Genomic DNA, 21,284 nt, shown 5'->3' with positions numbered 1-21,284 from the left:
CCCCCCCCCCCCCCCCCCCCCCCCGCTGATGGGGACGGACACACAAGGAACCGAGAACAGAGAAGCCACAAATAGAACGTTGCTGCTTGATGACCTAGAACCCTTCCACCTGGGGCCGGTGTGAGCACCTGCAGCCACCACCTCCATATCAATCTTCCACCTGTGGGCAGGGATCAGCAGCTGTTTGTGCAAAAGAATATACCTTGCCCATAAGTTAGCAGAAGTCACTTAGAGGTAGGTGCAGCTCATTAATCATTTTGACCTCTCTGTGGGTTTAGCCCACAGTAATTGCTGGGATATTTAAGTATAGATGGTAATATACAAAAATTAACCAATCTTAGCATATATTTAGCTTTCTTCCTTCTGATTATTTAGTTGGTTACTTTAAAAAAGTAATTCTCTGCTTTGAGAGTACTTAATAGCAATGATATATATATTTTTTCTTTTAAAATATATTATTTATTTTTTCCAGATTTATTGAGGTATAATTGACAATAAAATTGTATGTATTTACATTGTACAATGTGATGTTTTGATATATGTATACAGCAATGATATAAGAAATAATGTAATGTAGCCTCATGAAATGACACAGTACTGTCCGAATCTGGCTTACACACAGCTGAGTCTGTGTGCAACAGTGCCTCCTGGTTTACTGTATAAAAAGTAACCCAGAAAAAAAAATCACACTCTTTTTACTGTCTTCCACTTTACTCAGCATGAATCATCTTTGTTTCTTATTGCCAAAAAGTACCTTCCAGTGTCCAGTCTACTTCTTGCACGTGTGATGTGTCATCAGGTCTGTGAGGAAGGTGATGCAGAGTCATTGGAGACTTCTCTGAAGCATTAAAACAGTGTTGTCATAATTCCCATAGGTTAGCAGACATGAGTGGGCGTTAAGACTTGTCAATTCATATCGAAAATAGCAGAATGGAAAGAGATGACTTGATGGTACATGAGATAACTTAAATAAATCAAGAAAGGAAAATGGAGTTCAAATACTTCCTGTGTGCCTGGTGTACTTTGCCTTCAGTGGTAGTTAGAATTTAGCATTCAGTGTTGTTATCCTTGAGTTTGTCTAAGTGACATTTAAAAATGTGATCCTTGGAGGTGCTGAGTGACTTGTAACGTTTTTATCAAACTGATGTCATGTCATCATTTAGTAATTTTAGTTTTTCTTTAAAATTTATTTGCCTTATTTCTATTTTGTCTCATCAAATATACATCATTATAATATTCTCATATTAAGCTGAATTCCTGAAATATGATTATTAGGTAGTGTCAGGGAAAATGTAGAGTACAAATGTACTTTGTTTCAACAGAGTTGTATATTTCCTTTAAAAATAGAAATTACTTAGATTTTGTCTCTGTTAAAGATGGACAAATATTTAAAGTTCTGAGACAGTTTTGTGGATGTAGTTAGAGCAGTAATTCAACAATGAATGGCTTCCCTGCTTAGGCTCCATCCACATGTTTAAAATTATCATGGCAAGGGCGGTGGGTCCAGAGCTCTCACAGGTTGACCTGAGGGCTGTGCTGCTCTGAGCCCAGGATTCTAGGGGGCTGCAGGGCTAGACTGTTTTGAGGAAGGCCTAGGACAGTATGAGGCCAAAGACAACTTGAGAGATTTTATTGCTGCTGGGGTCTTTCCTTCCTATATACCATCAGATTTGTAGCAGTTGATTCAAGAAGTAAGAGAAAGGAGAGGAGAACTAGCCGGGTACATCCTTCCCATCTGGGTCATCTGGGGGAAGTCTTGGATTTTCTACACCTGCCCCAGTCTGACCCAGGTAGATAGGTTAGCCCTAAGAAGTCAGGAGTGACAAACACATTAACCATGTCTAGATAAGAGGATGGTGGCCAAATGTGGGACATGTAGGACATTCTGGCAGCCGCAGAGAGCAGTTAATAAATAATAGGCAGTGTGTCACACTGGTGAGGAACTCGGGTCCCAAATCACAAAGTGGATTGGAACTCACTGTGTACTGTCTGAATAAGCTCGTTGGAGTTTGCTTCATGTCTCCAAGTCCCAGTTTTGATATCTGCAAAACAGGGCTAATAGTGGTTGGTACCCCAGGGCTGCTGATCCCAGCTGGGTACCAATGTGGTTGTCTTAATTAAAATGATTTATACAGGTATGACTAATCAATCAACAAACTTACATTTCTAGGGGGTATTCGTGTATGAAAGCCCAGGTCAGTTTTCATGAGTAGGAGGCATTCTAGGTGGTCATGGCCCATTTCTGCACCTTCCCTTGGAAGGAGTGCTGCTGGGAGTCAGCCTCAACACCTGCTCTTCTCCTGTGACTGGGCCTATTGAACAAACCGGCATTTTCTAGAAAGAAAAGTGGAGTCAAGCTAAAAGTACCTTTGTTTAGTAAATACAGTATAAAAAGCTTCAAATGTATGACAGTGAGAGACAACAGCCTTGTATTTATTTTGCTGTTTCTAACTGTTTAATTTGTTTGGTATTGGGGCTTTCTCTTCAGAGCCAAGCGGTAGATCCAGAACAGTTCTCAAGTCAGGATTCCAACATCATGCTGGAGCAGAAGGCCCCTGTTTTCCCACAGCAGTATGCGTCTCAGGCACAAATGGCCCAGGGGAGCTATACTCCTATGCAAGATCCAAACTTTCACACCATGGGACAGCGACCGAGCTATGCCACACTCCGGATGCAGCCCAGACCAGGCCTCAGGCCCACGGGCCTAGTGCAGAACCAGCCAAATCAACTGAGACTTCAGCTTCAGCATCGCCTCCAAGCACAGCAGGTGTGTTCTTTGATGGTACCCAGAAAGTTGAGACGGCAGGGGCAGTGTTGGGTGGCACAGCGAAGATTAATGTGAGATGGTGGCCCAGCAATCCAGCAGCATGCAGATATTGGGTTGGGGAGGATGGTTACTGGGAAAGGTGATTTGAAGTAAAATATACTCTGTTTTTAAAATGTTTCGATACCTATGTGTATATATTTAGAATCGCCAGCCACTTATGAATCAAATCAGCAACGTTTCAAATGTGAACTTGACTCTGAGGCCTGGAGTACCAACACAGGTAAGGGAACAGACCAGCCATCAGCTTTCATTGTATCCACTTAACTTACTATCATTTCTTCCTCCTTGACAACCTGAGACAAGTAACTTAGTAGGCCGTAAGATCCAGATCAACATACTGAGTCTGTACTGTCACCCTTCTAAACTGCCATTTTTAGTGCCAGGTACAGTCAATTCTTGTTATTTGCAGGAGATGTGTTATATAAAGTTGTCACAAACACTGAATTAGAGAATACTAAACTGTTGTTCTTAGAAGTATAGGGTTAGGTTCCTGCAAGCTTCTGGTCACATTTTCATCATCCAGTCAATACATAACCTTTTTCTATGTGTGTTTCTTTTTAGAAACATCTTATTTAATATATGTACTTTTGATTCATTAACATCAAACTCGTGGCCAGCAGCACTATTACTCCTGTCTGAAGGAAGCTTATCTAACAACTGTGATTTCTCCCTTGGGCATGTCACAGCTTTTCGTGCTTAGGAGCACTAGACAACAGTTCAGCACTACACGTGGGGGCATTTTAAACAGTGAAATCACCAACAAGAAGCACAGTGATGTGAAAAACATGGAACTTGGTTAGGACGTGGCATTATTAAAGTCAGATTTCCGTACAGGCCAGCCGCAAAAAAAAAAAAAAAAAGCATTACCTTGTTCAGCCTCAGCTGGAAATGTGCACGTTGGGCACCTGAAGTTTTTTGCCACTGTGCTCATGTCCGTGAGTGACCACGACAAATAAATTTTAGTGAGTAGGTGACTTCACAAACATGGACCTCACCAATAATGAGGACCATCTCTGTCTTCTTAGGACTCAGAAGACTTCCTGACACAGCAAGCACTGGGATCCCGTCCCTCCCCTCCCCCTTCCTCATCTCCCTCCTGCTCTGTCCTGGCCTCTGTTTATGTTCCTATCACCCTCTCTCCCCCTCCTCTTCTGCCTTTCTTCCTGCCTCTGTTCATCCTTTTCTGAAGTGCTCCGTGTCACCATCTGGCACAGTGATTTGGTTTCTCTTTAGACTTGAATGAAACTCTGAACTGCTATCCTCAAGCTTTATATCTCAGAGTCTTATTGAAAGGAATGTGTTCTTTTGAGTTCCTTTAGTTAGCTGTGTCCTCACAAAATGAGTTAATTGATGTTAGCATTGAACTTAACCCTGCTAAGTCATAGCAGGGTTTCAGAATAATCATTATACCTGTAGAATATAGAACCTCACATTCTTAATCACCTGGTGTTCAACTCTAAGTTGTTCCTTCTATGTGATTTTATTTTCCAAATAATTTGGTACAAGACAGTACCATTTGTTATCCTATCTATAATATTCATTTTGTTTTTTAATCTGTGTTTATCTCCGATGTTTTCCTCTGTGTACGGCTCCCAATTTCAGGCACCTATCAATGCACAGATGCTGGCCCAGAGACAGAGAGAAATCCTGAACCAGCATCTTCGACAGAGACAGATGCATCAGCAACAGCAAGTTCAACAACGAACTTTGATGATGAGAGGACAAGGGTTGAACATGACCCCAAGCATGGTGGCTCCTAGTGGTATGCCAGCAACGATGAGCAACCCCCGGATTCCCCAGGCAAATGCACAGCAGTTTCCATTTCCACCAAACTACGGTACTGGAATAAATCCCCACCACCTTTCACCAGTCCTTTCTACCCGGTGTCCCCCAGTCCTGGGACACAGCTCCTCTCTCACAGCTCTTTGCATGGCTCCCAGATGAATCTGGCTAAGCAGGGAATGATAGGAAACCTGGGAGGACAGTTGGGGCCTGTCAGGAGTCCCCAGGTCCAGCACAATACCTTCCAGGCTGTCAGCTCTTGAGAATGACAGAAGTCGGGTGTGTGTGTGTGTGTGTGTGTGTGTTGTATCTGTCGTGTGTGTGTGTGATTGCGTATGAATAGATCTGTTGATGTCAATGTCTGTGAACACAGGTGCATATCTATCTATCTATCTATCTATCTATATATGTTTGAAAGCCTCTGAATCTGACTCAAACAAATCAATAGATATAAAATGTTGAAAGACATATAAATTTAAATATTATAGACATTCTACAACTTTTTAAAAATAAAGACTTTAAAGATTATGCTAAATCTTTAATGAAAAGATAATTACTGAGAAGTGCTATTAAAAAAACCACAATGGGAGACTTCTTGTTTTTCTTCATATTGATTTGTTGTTCAATGTCAGTCTTAAGAGGTGAGATGCCAAGTGTGTAATGTGATAAACATTAATATTGGTGTGTATATCATGCTCCATTAATAGTTGAATTACTGATAAAAGTAAGTGCTTACATTAATGTTAATATTCAAAATGACTTTTCTACCCTTTGCCAGAGTTATCTGTAAATAACTGTTAAGTCTTTGTGCTGCCTAAATTCAAGTCTCCTATTTTTTTAAAGAACAGAAAGATAATGTGTGGCTCTTTTTCCTGTGTGATTTTAAACTTTTCTTTTTGCTGCTAATTTAAATATTAGTTAAATATGCATGTTTTATAAGTCTTCTAGGCAAAAATGTACTTAATGTCATCCCTGAAGTATTCTAAGGAGTTGCCTCCTTTGTCTGCTAAACATTCTTTCTTTCCTTTTAGTGTAAATACCATTTGCCTCGAAACTGAACAAGAAACATAAGTTGAATTTTTTTCTTACTCTTGCTAATCTTGAATAGAACTAAAGTACCACAGTGCCCCTTTGTAAGAACAAAATAAGCTATTCATGAATATAGTTACTTATTTCTAAAAATGCATCCGATCTCACCTTGGAATGACTTAAGTTAATTCAATGAAAAATTATTCAAATTTGTTGACTTATGACATATAGCTGAACTTTAATTTAAACTTAAACAGTCCAATTATAGTGATATATAAAAACTTTAAAACTCTGACTATTTCAGATCAAAGATATTTATTTGGCTCATCCTTGATTTGGAGAGGAACTCGAGGAAAAATCTGTATTTTCTCTCTGACTCTAGACTTGATGGTTCCTAGGTACCCCTCTAACTACTAGAGAGAATCAAAGTATGGAGATTTTTTTTCTTCATGCATTTTTATCTCAGCTTGGAATCTTTTAAAAATGTATGTAATTAATCAGCACACGATCATGTATTTGAAAGTAATTTGGAATGTTCTCTTTTGTCCACCCCCAGTCTCTATGATAAAACTAACACTCTCCTTTGGATTTGATTTCTTTTTTAAGGAATAAGTCAGCAACCTGATCCAGGCTTTACTGGGGCCACGACTCCCCAGAGTCCTCTCATGTCGCCCCGGATGGCTCACACTCAGAGTTCCATGATGCAGCAGTCTCAGGCCAACCCTGCCTATCAGGCCCCCTCAGACATAAACGGATGGGCGCAGGGGAACATGGGTGGAAACAGGTAACGCCACCACGTTTTTGTGTCTTTTTGATATAAATGATCACCAGGGAAACTTTCTACAGACTGTAGAAAGTTATCTTTTCTTTATTTTTCTTAACTTCTTTGCTCAAGCAAGCAATATCAAGTAAACTGCTAAATAAGCTGGTTTACTTTTCCTAGGGCAGAAGTCACCAGAATTTACAAAAGCTTAGGAAAATACCTTTTCCTTTGGAGTAAAAGGAACATCTTTAAAAAGATATCACCACACCGATTCACCATAGAAACTGCTATGGCAGGTCGTGACCTGGACGCCACCCTTCATCAGTGCATGTGATTAAAACAAACAGAAAGCTCCTCCGATGCAGACACGAAAGTGGGGAGTAGACTTCAACTGTCCCAGCAACATATGAGAGGGAGAAGGGCTTGGTCTCCTTTGCAGCTGCATTGAGCTACCTCTGCTGCTGTCTCAGGCCTCACCAACTACACCCCCTGCTGCCTGTCCTGCCCTGGGTCCTTGCAACATTGGACTTAACTGCCTGCCTCTGTTTGCCATTAGGCTCTAACCTATTTAATCTTTCCATTATGTTCTAGCATGTTTTCACAACAGTCCCCACCACACTTTGGGCAGCAAGCAAACACCAGCATGTACAATAACAATATGAACATCAATGTATCCATGGCGACCAACACAGGTGGCATGAGCAACATGAACCAGATGACCGGACAGATCAGCATGACCTCAGTGACCTCCGTGCCTACGTCAGGGCTGTCCTCCATGGGTCCCGAGCAGGTGAGCCCCAAGGAAGGAAGCCCACTGCCTTCTGTCCGCAGTTTCTTGTCTATTTCTGCATTAAATGTATCTTTCCATATATCTACCCTCTGCCATCAACACTCATTTATTTTGAAGTTTTTTCACCTTCTTATCACCTTAGAGAGATTAACAAAAATACTCATTAATTTAAAGAAAACATGAAAGGATTCCTGACTGCTCAAGGATCTTTTGAAATATTTCTTAATTTTCTCATCATTTACATTTTTCTCTTATTTGAGGAATTTTTAGCAATATCTGAAATGAATCTCTAAAAAATTGAAGGGTGAATATGCTTTTTAAGTAGTTTTATTTGGGGTTTATAGCTTAAGAACTGATTTTTTTCTAAATGTAAAACCAGATGAAAAGCAAGGGCCATACTATCTGCCATCTGGTTATTTTGAAATGATACTTCACTTATGGAGGGAGACTGACTCAGATAGTCCAGAAACTATTCTTTTTAATCTATGGAATGTGGATGCCATGATTTTTTTTTTGTCAATTTATTTTAATAATTGTTTTGTTGTTAATACTGATTACTAATAATACCGAAATGATTCTACTTATCCCTAAGCACACACCAGCTTCACTAGGTGGCAAAGAGACACAAAGCATTTGTGATAGAAGGTAGCCAGCCTGGAATCCAAAAATGTGTGGCTGATCCAAGAGGTAAAAATGTAGGTTAGTAATTTCAGCATGGTTTTTAGAAGACCTCTTTTTTTTTTTTTTTGGTAGGTGGCCTGTATGGGGATCTGAACCCATGACCTTGGTGTTAAGAGCACCACACTCCCCCAAATGAGCTAATTGGCCACCCCCCTAAAGATCTTACTTTTAAAGGGCCCAAAATGCTGATTGTTCTGCTACTGATTCTTTGTAGTTCACAGAGTAAAAATGTAGCAAGGACCCTGAATCTTATTTTATATATGGAGAAACTGAGGCACTGCAAGGCAAGGTTAAATGACTTTAGCAATAAGTCAAGGGCAGCACTGTGAATTTTAATTAGAACATGATTATGAGAATGGTGAAAGATTGAAAAGTTTGATTAGGTCCATTCTGATGTTAGTGAACTACAATTTTTGTGAAAATTTACTAAATGTTACAATGCCTCAGTATTTTATTTTATAAAATGATGATTAATAAAAATGTCAGATAGTACATGAGAAAATGTAAAGCCCTTTGCAATTTAAGAAGGCTGTGTGCTTATAATAGGTTGTACTTCTGTTGTTGAATTGATGGTAGTTAAATGTTTATTTGGATGAATTCAACAGGCATAAGTTAAAGAAATACAGATTTTTATCTTTTCAATATAGAAAAACATAGGATTGATGTTGAATTTCCTACAAAAATGGGCTACTAGTGATTCCTGATTTGCTTTCTAAGGAAAGCACAGTGTACAAAGTAATGGGCCACTGGGATGGTCTAGTGTGCATGGTCCTAGTCCAACCTGCCCAGAAACAAATTGATGCACTTTTAATGACACAGGTTGTTTGAAACTTTTGTATGGATTTAAACCTTTTAAATATCAGACTTAATTTAGAAGCCCAAAAAACACAACTGCAGTGTGTCTTCTGACAAAATCATTCCTCGATTAGCATTTGTACATCTACTTTGTAATTTGTAAAAGAAACGTACAAATGCTAATGAGTAGTTCACTTGGTCAGAATAAACTAACAAAATCCAGCACTGTCTCGGTATTTATGCTCACTTTTACAAGTAACAAAGAGGTGAGATGCCTCTCAGATGACTTCTAAGTCCCAAATGTGAGTCATCGGTCTTAATCTGAACCGGCCAAAAAGTGAACAGGTTATGACATGAATATCTTTCTAGTATAATCATCTCAATTGAATTTGATTTTGTACAGAATACAAATAAAATCTAATTTTGAAGGCAGCTAGTGTAAATATATATTTTCATGTTCCTCTGTACTCCCCCCAAAATACATACATGGGGAAAATAGGTACAAGGGTGAGGCATATTTATGTATTCTCTTTTCCCATGATTATACTTCTAAATACAAAGAAGAGGAACAGTGAGGGTTGGTTTTTTTCCAGTACAATTTTGGATGTCCCACTGAACGGAGCCCCTGTCATGTCTTGTCTCCCTCAGGTTAATGATCCTGCTCTGAGGGGAGGCAACCTTTTCCCAAACCAGCTGCCTGGAATGGATATGATTAAGCAGGAGGGAGATGCATCACGGGTAAGAAACAGCCGAGAGATATGTAAAGATGGAAGCAAAGTGAACATGATTATTTTATAGATCAAAATTGGCATAGATATGTTGTCAACCACTCGATTAAAGACAGTTGTAAAATATCTTCTGATTTCATTTGGCATACAAAATTTTTGTATGAATAGTTACTTCTTTAAGCTCATCTTAATTGAGCTGATGGTGGTATGTGAATTAAGAACACTAAATTTTGCCTGGGAATGATATTATTATAGCAAAGCCAAAAAGAAAGTAGCAAAGAATTAGTAACGTTAAGGCAAACTTTTATTTTTGCTTTTTCTGAATCATAATTTTAGAAGTTTAGGATACTGGCAAGGAATTAACTTATAATTGCTCTCTTCCTTAATTGTCTAAGTGTTTTTCTATATTTCATTGTGTTTAGGTAACAATCTTGTGTATTATTTGTAATATTTGCTTATTATACCTTAAACGCTTGTTCTAAGGAGAGTGTTATTGCTGTGTTCAGCCAAATCTTGAAACCATAGAATAATTAGTACTTAGAATGCAACTGAAATGTGTGCGTGGCAGCAGATCTGGCACAGGGAGGGCTCTGTGGGTAGTTTGGCACATACGTAATGGGCCTGCATGGCCCTCTTACAGTAAGGGATAAAACCCTGAGCAGTAGATAGCTCTATTTTAAAAAGTTCTCTGCTAGTGGAGAAAATTTACGGTTGATGTTGAAGTTCCTACAAAAAAGTGGGTCTTGGATGGTTTTGTTAATATTAGTGTTCAAGTTTTGAAAGTAATAACATAAATTTGATCCAGATTTGAATAATGTATTGTGTTAATTTTCTCCGTGTGGTTTCTCTTGTTAAACACCATAGTCAGGAGTGGCAGAGATACTGGCTGTGGGGGAGTCCTGTAGATGTTACCTTTATATACCCAGATGGTGTGATGCTCAGATGCACAAATGCACAGAAACTCATTTAAGGGGTTCACATATTGATATAGTAAGTCAGACAGAAACTGGAAAGTATTTCATGTTGGTTTAACACTCCCTTGGGGCTGGTGTACCCCCAGTGGCCATCCTGTTCTGCCCTTCACTGAGTCTGTACAGGAAGTCAGTGGCCACATAACTCCATGATGGCCTATGTGCAAAAATAGAGGCTTGAAAACTGGGATGCACTTTCCAGAGGAACAATGACATTGCTAATAATTAGGCTCCTACAAAGGACAGCCTGTTTTAATCCAAAGGTGCCAGGGAGCTTAACCTCTGAGCACACCATCTCTCTATGGGAAAAAATACATTTGGGAGGCTGGGCTCATGTTTCCCTCCCTGAATCTACCAGAATGAGATTAGATCTCCATCCCACACACTTTGTGTGTGGCTATGTGCCAGCCTAGGCCAGGGTCCAGCAGAGCAGGTGCTACAAGAAAGCCACTTTGTAGGATAAGGCCCTCGGAAGCACTGCATGGGCCCAGTCTTCACTCCTTTTTCTCAAGAACCCCAGGAATGGACCCACCTTGTGTCTTTTCTTCTGCTGCCACGTTACCTCCATGAAGAAAAGACTTACCCACTATAAAGCCAAACACGTGGATGGTCCCGTTTCTGCCTTTTAAAAAATTACATAAACAACCAACATGTATTGAGCATTTACTACAAGTTGGATTCTGTAAGAGCTTTATTCAGATTTCCTCATTTAAACCACACTGTGACCATGTCGTGGAACCACTGTTTTGAGAGTTTAACATGACTTGGCCAAGGTTACACTCCAGGAAGTGAACCCAGGCAGGCTGACCCCCAAATGTGCATTCTTAACCCCTGCAGCCTCCTGCCCGCTTTCCCAAAGGGAATACAGAGTTCTTGTGAGATTTTTCTAAGGATTTTATGCAGGTAGCATTGGAGAAGGCCAAAAAGGAATGAATTATTTCCTTTCTTGGTGCCATTCTCTTCTCTCCTTTTGCTTAGATCCTGAAGGGAGGAGAAAAATATTCAGATACTGTGGGACAGATGGTTAAGGTTCAGCTACTTATTGAGAAGAGTCCGCAGCCTCGGGCACTGGGATACTTAATCTGAAGAGGGAGGAACCTCATAGATATTTCAGGCTCCACAACGTTTTCAGATGAGGAGACTGAATCTCAGAGGATTAGACAGTTCACACAAAGCTGCACAGCTAGCATGTGGTAGAACTATGAATGAAAACTTCGGGAACCGGTGACCAAGACCGACTCAACCAAGGGAGAAGGCGACTGCTGGGAGGGAGGGGAGGGCACCTGCTGAACAGAACCAAGGTAGTTACCTTCACCTACACACGGGTGCCCACTCAGCCCCAAATAGGAAGGTGAGCATTAGAAGCTCAAACAGCAACTATCACTAAGTATAGGATGTTCTCTCTCTCCATTGAAAGTGCCTTTCAGGATCCATGCTGAGAATTCCCCCTGTTATTGTCTAGCCCGGGCCACTTACATCCTTCCCACTTTCTCTCTGGTTTTTCCAGTCCCCTCTTAAGTGTGGCTCATCCATATGTACTTTGTTTATGCTCATCGTTAAGGCCAGAGAACAGTCTGTCATAGACACACTTGTTTCCTTCAGAGAATAATACGTACGGTATATCCCTTCTAATCCATGAGTGATGACTGGAAGTCACTTTGCATTTGTCACCATCCCACTTATGTGTGTCCAGACAACGATTCAGGCATCTGCATCATTGTGTTTCTATAACACACTCTGCTGCTATTGTGAATCAAGGAACTCTTGAGAATTTTTACTGGTAATCTGGTTCTACTTGTTGAACTAGGAACCACTGTTATCCATTATTAATTGATTCTGTGTTCCATTTATCTTGCTTTAAGAAAAACTGGTATATACAACTAGACTTGACAAAAAAAACTATTAGAGAAGGGCAGTTATTTTACTTAACCAAAAGATTCTTTGTTTTTATAAACACGTAAACATATAAAACATACTTAAAGTATTCCATTATATTTTACATGTATTTAAATAGGTTAAAATTGAGTTTACTGCTCAGCAGCACGGCTCTTATGTAAAGAAAATACAATTGCAATTAGTTGATGGTTAGTGGTGATGACATTCACCGAGCACTTCTTATGTCCCAGAAACTAACTATGTAAACACTTTACATACATGATTTTATTTAATCCTCACACCAGCCTTAAGATGTATTAAGTACAGCAAGGTCAAATGACTCCCCGCCCCCTAAAGTGATGCAGCCAGGAGGCCACCCCAAGCAGTGTGGCTCCAGAAGATGCCTGGTGTTCTCTTTCACCAGACTGGTTCTGGCCAGTAGCTGGTCCCTGTGAAGGGACACTGCCTGAAGGTTTTAAGCCTCGTACATTTAATAGAATATGAATGTGTTTCTGTCAAATTTTCTTACTAGACTAACTGGAAAATTGAGGAGTTTTTTCATATTTTAGTCAGCACCATGGAATATTTTCATGTGAAATCATGTAAGTGACACAAGTTAAGGAATAAATATATATTCGGCTTTGTGTTATAAAGTACATTAAATGTTCTTCTCTAAGAAGAAATAATCACAGGTATTTTTATTCTTTTAAGCTGATTTTTTAAGCTTAGAAGAATTGTGCACCTGAGCAGGGGCTAATGTAATTCCACCTTTGCCCATTAGAACCCATGATCTGGCAGTAGTTTCCCCAGCACTCTCTTTGGAAGGTGCTAAGGTGAAATAGATTATTTGGGGCTGTGTCTAATTCTGCGTCTAACATCTAAATCCCAGAAGTAATTGCTATGTGTTCCCACAGTACCCTGTATTTCCCCTCCCAGAACTGAGATTACATTGTTATTTAATCGCCTGCTTTGCTTGCTCAGCAATCTTTGCGATAGCAGTGGCCAGGAATGCCTTGTTGAGGCTATATCCCCAGCACCTGGCACAAAATAGATGCTCAATTAATATTTACCAAATGAATGAAAACTTTTGGAGGGAAAATAGTCAATAGCCAAAGAACACCATTGACAGATATACTTGCACCAACCAAGGAAAAGCCTCAACATAGCTCTTGCTCACTACAATCCTTGGTATTCAGTCATTTGAATTGTCAGCACACAGCAGCCGGAAACTAGCAAGAACACCCCTGGAGTTAAAACTAAGGTGTGGGGCCGGCCCATGGCTCACTTGGGAGAACATGGTGCTGACAACACCAAGTCAAGGGTTAAGATCCCCTTACCAGTCACCTTTAAAAAAAAAAAAAAATAGGTGTATTTAGTTTGCTGAAGCCAGGGAGAACACACCCATAAAATCTTAGAAGTATCTCATAAGGAAGAATCAAGAGGGACATTTTATAGGAGGTGGGTTTGTACGGGATGGCTCTGAAGAAGGATTAGGAAGTAGTGGCCCCTTCTGGATCAGATGCAAGAGCAATTCAGTAAGTGAGTACCTCAGTGATCTTTGTTGAGAAGGTAGGAGAAATGAAATTGGGCTAGGGATGTCATTGGTCAGGGAGTGGCAGTCACTCAGGAGAGGTTGATAATCTGTTTGCAGACTATGTCTTGCAAGAAATAGCATGTAGGGTCTGTTAGACTCATCCTCGTTCCTTTGGAAGCATTGTGTCTGGTTAGGAATGGCACCACATGCAGCCTTCATGCTTTGTATTCTTTAAAACGGTCAACTTTAGGGCCGGCCCACAGCTCACTTGGGAGTGCGTGGTGCTGATGACACCAAGGCCATGGGTTCGGATCCCTATATAGGGATGGCTGGTTTGCTCACTTGGGAGAGCATGGTGCTGACAACACCAAGTCAAGGGTTAAGATCCCCTAACCGGTCATCTTTTAAAATTAAAAAAAAATTTTAAAAGTCAATTTTTCAGTTTTTGTTTTGATGTTTTTGTGATGGTCTTTATGATGGTTTCATCAAAAACTGAAGAGATGTTTTACAACTTCCTGTTTGTTTGTTTTCCTGCAGAAATACTGCTGACACTGAAGGTAGCTGCTTGCTTCTTTCTTCAGCTGACCGGGCTCACTTGCTCAAAACACTTACCAGTCTGGAGAGCTGTGTCTATTTGTTTTGACCCAACTGACCTGCCAGCCAGTTCTGCCAGAGCAAGATCAGCAGACAGGCCTGGGCCCGGGCTCCCAGGGTGGAGTCCACTCGGCTGTTGCAGGAGGCGCTGCCTCTTCTCTTGACGGTCTGAAGCTCGCATCCAGACAGTCGCTCAGTCTGTTCACTGCATTCACCTTAGTGCAACTTAGATCTCTCCTGCAAAGTAAATGTTGACAGGCAAATTTCATACCCATGTCAGATTGAATGTATTTAAATGTATGTATTTAAAGAGAACCATGCTCTTGTTCTGTTCCTGTTCAGTTCCAGACACTGGTTTCTTGCTTTGTTTTCCCTGGCTAATCAGTCTAGTACAAAAGATTAACATTTCATCTGGGGAAAAGAAACGAATTAAACAAAAAAAGGTGTTTTAAACTAAAGCCTGCATTTGGCACATAAGCAGGGCAGACACCATGGACAGCGCTATGTGTACAGACGCACCCAATAAGTGAAGACCAATAAAGTCATAATTGTATCTTTGTAGAAATCTCTAAAGACCATGTTGGAATGAGTTTCCAGTTATTAAACAGATGAAAAGGAGCCTGTGAGAGGGCTGTGAATATTAATAAGTAGTTTTTTCTTTTTCTTTTTTAAAACCAAACTAGTTCACCTAAATCGAAAATCAAGAAATGTTTTTCTTTTTTTTCTTTTCTTTTTTTTTTTTTTCAAAGATGACCGGTAAGGGGATCTTAACCCTTGACTTGGTGTTGTCAGCACCACGCTCAGCCAGTGAGCGAACCGGCCATCTGTATAGGGGACCCGAACCCGGGGCCTTGGTGTTATCAGCACTGCCCTCTCCCGAGTGAACCACGGGCCGGCGCAAGAAATGTTTTTCTTTTTTTTCTTTTCTTTTTTTTTTTTTTTCCAAGATGACCCGTAAGGGGATCTTAACCCTTGACTTGGTGTTGTCAGCACCACGCTCAGCCAGTGAGCGAACCGGCCATCTGTATAGGGGACCCGAACCCGGGGCCTTGGTGTTATCAGCACTGCACTCTCCCGAGTGAACCACGGGCCGGCCCAAGAAATGTTTTTCATTTCTAAATTAAGTTCCCTTTAAATGGATCAGACAGCTAGAATTAGCATCTCCTCGTCCGCTCTATCCCAAATTTTCCCTTCCCCTCTCTGCCTTCTTCCCATCCTCACTACTTTCATTGATTTTTTAAAAAACAATATAAGCTACAGAAACCAGGTAAGCCCTTTATTTCCTTAAATGTTTTGCCAGCCACTTACCAATTGCTAACTATTGAATTTCAGAAAAACTCATTTACTGGCAAGGAGAGCAGCAAAGTTAGGACTTGATACCAATCAAGCTAAGGACACCTGCTTTGGAAGCATGTTTATTCTGTTCCCTAGCAACTCCGGCCTCCAAAACGGGAAGAAATACTAGTGTGTTTAAATTGACAGCAGATATCACGACAGATTTAACCTCTGCCATGTGTTTTTTATTTTGTTTTTTAGCAATGCTGACTAAGCTGAAGTTTTGTAAGGTACATAAAATCCAATTTATATGTAAACAAGCAATAATTTAAGTTGAGAACTTAAGTGTTCTAATTGTATAATTTTTGTGAGGTATACATATTGTGAAATTGACTCAAAAATGAGGTACTTCAGTATTAAATTAGATATCTTCATAGCAATGTCTCCTAAAGGTGTTTTGTAAAGGATATCAATGCCTTGATTAGACCTAATTTGTAGACTTAAGACTTTTTATTTTCTAAACCTTGTGATTCTGCTCATAAATCATTTATCTAACCTATATGATATGCAGTCACTGTAGGAACCAATTTTTGATTTTTATATGTTTATATTCTTTCTTAACGAACCTTAGAAAGACTACATGTTACTAAGCAGGTCACTTTTATGGTTGTTTTTCTTGCCCACTCTGGTAGGGGAATAATCTTTTATTAATTGGTATCAGTTTCAGATAACTGCAATACCAAGAAACTGATGACCTTTTTGGAACTATTTCTCCCCAACCCGTAATACACATACTTTCTTACCTAAATTTCAAAATGATATCTTTTTGATGTCTAAAAAGCGAAGCATTTTATAATATCTCATTAGCTGGGCTTTTTAGGAACAGAGAAGTTTTTCCTTGAGATTTGATTTTTTGTTTATTTGTGGCAGGGTGAAAAATGTACAAACTGCCCCTATTTATATCTATATCTCTCTCTATATGTACAGATTATGGAAATATAGAAAGAGATATAGCCCAAAGATAAATGGTAAGTAGACGGTCTGAAAGTGTTGCTCCATACTAAAGAAACTTTCTGGAAATTTGCATTTCGGTATTTTTTTTCCTCTTGAGAGGGATCTCAATACAGGGAGGTGGCCAAGGAACAGCACTTCTCGGTGGCCACCAGTTCATGCATCCCCTCAGAAGTCTGTACTTTCTCCACCAAACCACTGGGTTGCCCAACTGTGATGGGAAAAAACGAGCGGATGTTGGCCCAGAACTCCAGGACCTCATCAGTGGGATGAGTCTCATGCAGTACACAATTTAATGTGACCAGATTTAAGTTTTAGAAATATGTGAATTAAAACGACTTTAACTTCACACAGCACAAAAGAGGAATGGAGTTTAAACTAGATTTGCTTAGTTTTAAGTCCCTTTTCCCTAGAACACCGTCCAAAAATATTGTTTATCCATCTGCCTTTAACTGTGTTTTAATGTTAATCCCAATTCAGACAAATCTGCAAACCTGTGATACTGGTAATTTAGAATAATTCATGATCACTACTGTTTTGTAGGAAAAGAGATTATAAATTCTCTTACAGTCCAGATCAGGTAATGGATTTTTGTTTTACATCTAATTAGAAGAAAAGTGAAGGAATCCTCTGATCATATTGATCACTATAGAGGCAAAAGCCAAATCAATTTCCTTCATCATCAGTATTTCTCATGCTGTACACAATAAATTTGTTAGATGGGGTACTTGGTTTTTGTCTAATAGAACGAATAATCAGTGTTTTACTTATATTACTAAATGTGAAAAACATAATGTGAAAAGTATGCATACATTAACTTGGTTGTAAAACTCATTTAAGTGTTCATGTAATGTGGTAAGTTTAAAAAGTGAAGTGAGCTGTTTTACTACAATGAATTCGTTTGACTCAAAGATTAAAATGCCCCTCCTCCCACGTGTATCTCTTCTGGCCTGTAATAATTGAAAGCAATGTTTTTGCAGTTTATATGATGCAATTTTTAATCTGTGTTTAAAAATGGAGTTCATATGGGCTTAACACATGAAATGGGTGGCACAGATCCACTTGCAGAACCCAAAGATACACAATCAATTTTGAAATGCAACTTAAGCCATTAATTGTTGGTGTGAATTTAAAATTTTCTAGTGTTTGTATGGTAGTATGCTGCCTAAGAGCAAAGCATTCTCTGCACAAAAGAAAATTACTGTAGTGGCTTTGATTTTAATTAGAATTTTCTCCCTGGTGTTTCTTTATAGACTAAAACAAAATCTTTTAAGTTTCTTACTACAGGTAAAAGCTATGTGCAAGAACCTCAAAATGCTAAAATCTAGCATAATGCCTTAGATCTGTTTTTAAGTCTTGTATATTCCTACATAGCTGTCCGATGTATTATATTTGTATAGTGAATTGTGTACAATTTTTGAATAAGTGCATCATCACTTAACCTTTATGTTGTTGAATAGTGATGATGATACATTTCTTCAAACATTTAACTGTCATTTTCTTTTCTTTTGTCATTTGTGAGTTTTATTTGTACAGTTCCTCATGAAGTTGCATCTGAGATGTGTGTATATGAAAAGATTATACAAGGGTAAAATTAAGCAATATATTAACTATGGTCCTTCAGGAGAAAGCTTACAGTGTTTCAGGTTGTGATTTATTTTCAAAACGGAGTTGACTCTGAACATTACTTTGTTCACCTGCATTGATGTTTGTATTTCTAGTGTGAGCAGTTTATGCAAAGGTAGATATATTCAAAGAAATTTTAAATACATTTATGCAAGTTAATATTGCTTTGCTGATGCTATTTGCTTATTTGATGTTAAATAATGCTATTGTAAATAAAGAATTCTGTTGTTATTGCATCATTTAATAAATTTTAATGCCTTCGGGTTTTACATGGCTTTAGAGATTTTAATGTGTTTATATTGTATCTTCCTTCATAATTTCATTTAAATTTAAAATACCTTACTTGTAATTTAATAATTTCTTACATTTATGTGATAGTTGACATTATTCACAGCACTTTAATATTTGATTCTCCCAATAACCAACTTTATAGGTTTTCAATTTCAAGTTAAGAAGGTGTGTCTTGTTTAAGGTTATCTAAAAAGTTAATAGCAAATAGGTCAAATCTAGTTCCACTGAGTCCTAAATAATGTTACTAGTCTCTTCACCACACTGTTCCACTTCCCATTCCCAAATCTCCAAAAACATTTATGAGAATAATGTGGACTTCTGACTTGCTTATTAAGGTTATATATTACACATTAGAATATTCATAATGGTTTCATAGATTGGTTTGGTAACAGTTGATAAACAGTGCAAGTACAATATGTAAAAAACAAGGTCATAAACCATATGAAATACTAGTAAATACCATCTGGAATTGTTTTTTAAAAATACCACAACCAAAATGAGTGATTAGAAAAATCTGTCCATGCTATTAACTATACTGACAGACTAAAGGAAAGAAAAAACATGTGGTTAAGGGCCGGCCCGGTGGCGCACTGCTGTAGTGCGCCGCTTGGGAAGCGCGGTGGCGCTCCTGCCGAGGGTTCGGATCCCACATACAGACTGGCTGAGCAAGGGGCGGGAGCAACACCGAGGGTTGCGATCCCGTGGCCGGTCCCGGTCCGGTATGGGCGCGACACTGAGGGTTGCGATCCGTTGCCGGTCACGAAAAAAGACAAAAAGAAGAAAAAAAAAAAAAAAAACGTGGTTAATACATGTTTTTTGATAAATTTGCATAGGAGAAATTTCAGCTCTCATTCATAAGAAACTCTCTAGGAAAAAATAAATGTCGTAGCTTATTTAAATTAAGGTTATCTGATGCAATCCCATTGAGACATCATACTTAATGGTGAACTATTAAAAGTATTAATTAAAGTCAACAAAACAAGGAGGCCCACAACCAACGCAGGAAATGAAGTATTAATACTGGAATAAGGGCCGGCCCGTGGCTCACTCAGGAGAGTGCGGTGCTGATAATACCAAGGCCATGGATTCGGATCCCATATAGGGATGGCCGGTTAGCTCACTGGGTGAGCGTGGTGCTGACAACACCAAGTCAAGGGTTAAGAGCCCCTTACCGGTCATCTTTATATATATATATATATATATATATATATAAATAAATAAATACTGGAATAAAAGAAAGATTTTCAGCCAATTGGCCATTTATAGGGAAAACCCAATAAATCAAAGTTGTGACTGACTCTTGGAATGGATAAAAAAGTCTGTGTACAATTGCTAGAATATACAAATATCAATCCTGTCTATGCGGGCCGGCCCATGGCTCACTCGGGAGAGTGCGGTGCTGATAACACCAAGGCCCTGGGTTCGGATCCCACATAGGGATGGCTGGTTCGCTCACTGGCTGAGCCTGGTGCTGACAACACCAAGTCAAGGGTTAAGATCCCCTTACCGGTCATCCCTTAAAAAAAAAAAAAAAAATACTGTCTATGCACACTAATTTTTAAATTTTTGATGTATTTTTAACTATTTTAATGTAATTTTTAAATGTATTTTTTAAATATTCCCATTCACAATAACAAAGTAATAATGCTTATAAAATTGAATTACACCTAACATGAAGTGTGAAAGACCTTTATGAAGGAAATTATAAGATTTTACTAAAATACATAATGAGAAAATGGAGACCTGACATGAACCCAGAAAGACCCAGTATTATAAAAACATCCATTTCCAATCAAAATCCAAAAGGTAAAATGCATTTGGAAGATAAAATGTATGGATGAGAAAAAATTTTTTGCATAGTACTTTTTTTTTGCTTATGAATATTCATGAGATACAAAGTTGGATGAGAAATTCTGAAGAAGAAAAAGAGGTGAGACTTCTTTGTTTTGGGCAGCTGGCTGGTATGAGATCTAAACCTTTGACCATGGTGTTATCAGCACAGTTCTCTAACCAAGTGAGCTAACCAGCCCAGATGTGGGATTTAAAACAACAAGATATAACTTATTAATTAGCATAAAATACTTATACAGAAATGGATAAATACATCAGAATCATAGAAAAGAGCCAGGGACATAGCTGCATAAATGTTAGTTTATACATGAAATACAAATATTTAAATATAAATATTAAAAATATGGAAATTACGTTTTTAATCCTAGGAATCAGTTCTTAAGAAAATGGTGCTGGACAACTGGTTCCATTTGGGGCAAATACCAAGTTAACTTCCTATCCCACAATATTAACAAATGCCAAAGAGATTAGGGGGCTAAACATAACAAAACATAAAATTATGAAAAGGATATGTTTACATTTTTGGAAAAGTGAAGGCATTTTTTTTTTGGCTGCTGGCCAGTACAGGGATTGAACCCTCAACCTTGGCATCATCAACACCATGCTCTAACCAACTGAGCTAACTGGCCAGCCCCAAAGGTATTCTTTAAAAGACAAAACCAAAAGTTATTAAAAGCATAAGTGGATATAACTATATAAAAATATTCTACAAAAAAGTTAAATTTGAAGACTCAGCAAACATCGTGTGTAATGAATATTAAGAACAAAGTTTATAAAAATGAGAAATGGGAAAATGAGCAAAAAACTATGGACAGATAGTTAAAAGTGAAAAATGGCTAATATAAGGTGTTCAGCATCAGT

At 38.8% G+C, this 21,284-nt stretch overlaps 1 protein-coding gene and 1 non-coding gene across 2 annotated transcripts in view; one reads left to right on the top strand and one right to left on the bottom strand.

Annotated features, from left to right (window-relative positions):
- The window catches only part of NCOA2 (nuclear receptor coactivator 2), a 110,061-nt gene extending 94,917 nt beyond the window's left edge, over nucleotides 1-15,144 (top strand). The window contains exons 15-21 of the mRNA XM_008567161.1: nucleotides 2,489-2,767; nucleotides 2,970-3,047; nucleotides 4,430-4,664; nucleotides 6,245-6,422; nucleotides 6,993-7,191; nucleotides 9,316-9,405; nucleotides 14,313-15,144. Of these exons, the coding sequence (XP_008565383.1) occupies nucleotides 2,489-2,767; nucleotides 2,970-3,047; nucleotides 4,430-4,664; nucleotides 6,245-6,422; nucleotides 6,993-7,191; nucleotides 9,316-9,405; nucleotides 14,313-14,324 (1,071 nt within the window). The 3' untranslated portion in view covers nucleotides 14,325-15,144. The remainder of the gene's footprint in view (nucleotides 1-2,488; nucleotides 2,768-2,969; nucleotides 3,048-4,429; nucleotides 4,665-6,244; nucleotides 6,423-6,992; nucleotides 7,192-9,315; nucleotides 9,406-14,312) is intronic.
- A 5,834-nt stretch (nucleotides 15,145-20,978) lies between these two features.
- TRNAI-GAU lies at nucleotides 20,979-21,052 on the bottom strand. The gene has a single exon. It is a non-coding gene; the product is annotated as a tRNA-Ile (tRNA).
- Between the last annotated feature and the right edge of the window lie 232 nt (nucleotides 21,053-21,284).

The sequence above is a fragment of the Galeopterus variegatus genome, unplaced genomic scaffold, assembly GCF_000696425.1.
Source record: "Galeopterus variegatus unplaced genomic scaffold, G_variegatus-3.0.2 Scaffold300, whole genome shotgun sequence".
Lineage (NCBI taxonomy): Eukaryota > Metazoa > Chordata > Mammalia > Dermoptera > Cynocephalidae > Galeopterus > Galeopterus variegatus.
Note: the sequence above shows the minus strand (reverse complement) of the source record. Positions and strands in the feature narration are given on the sequence as shown.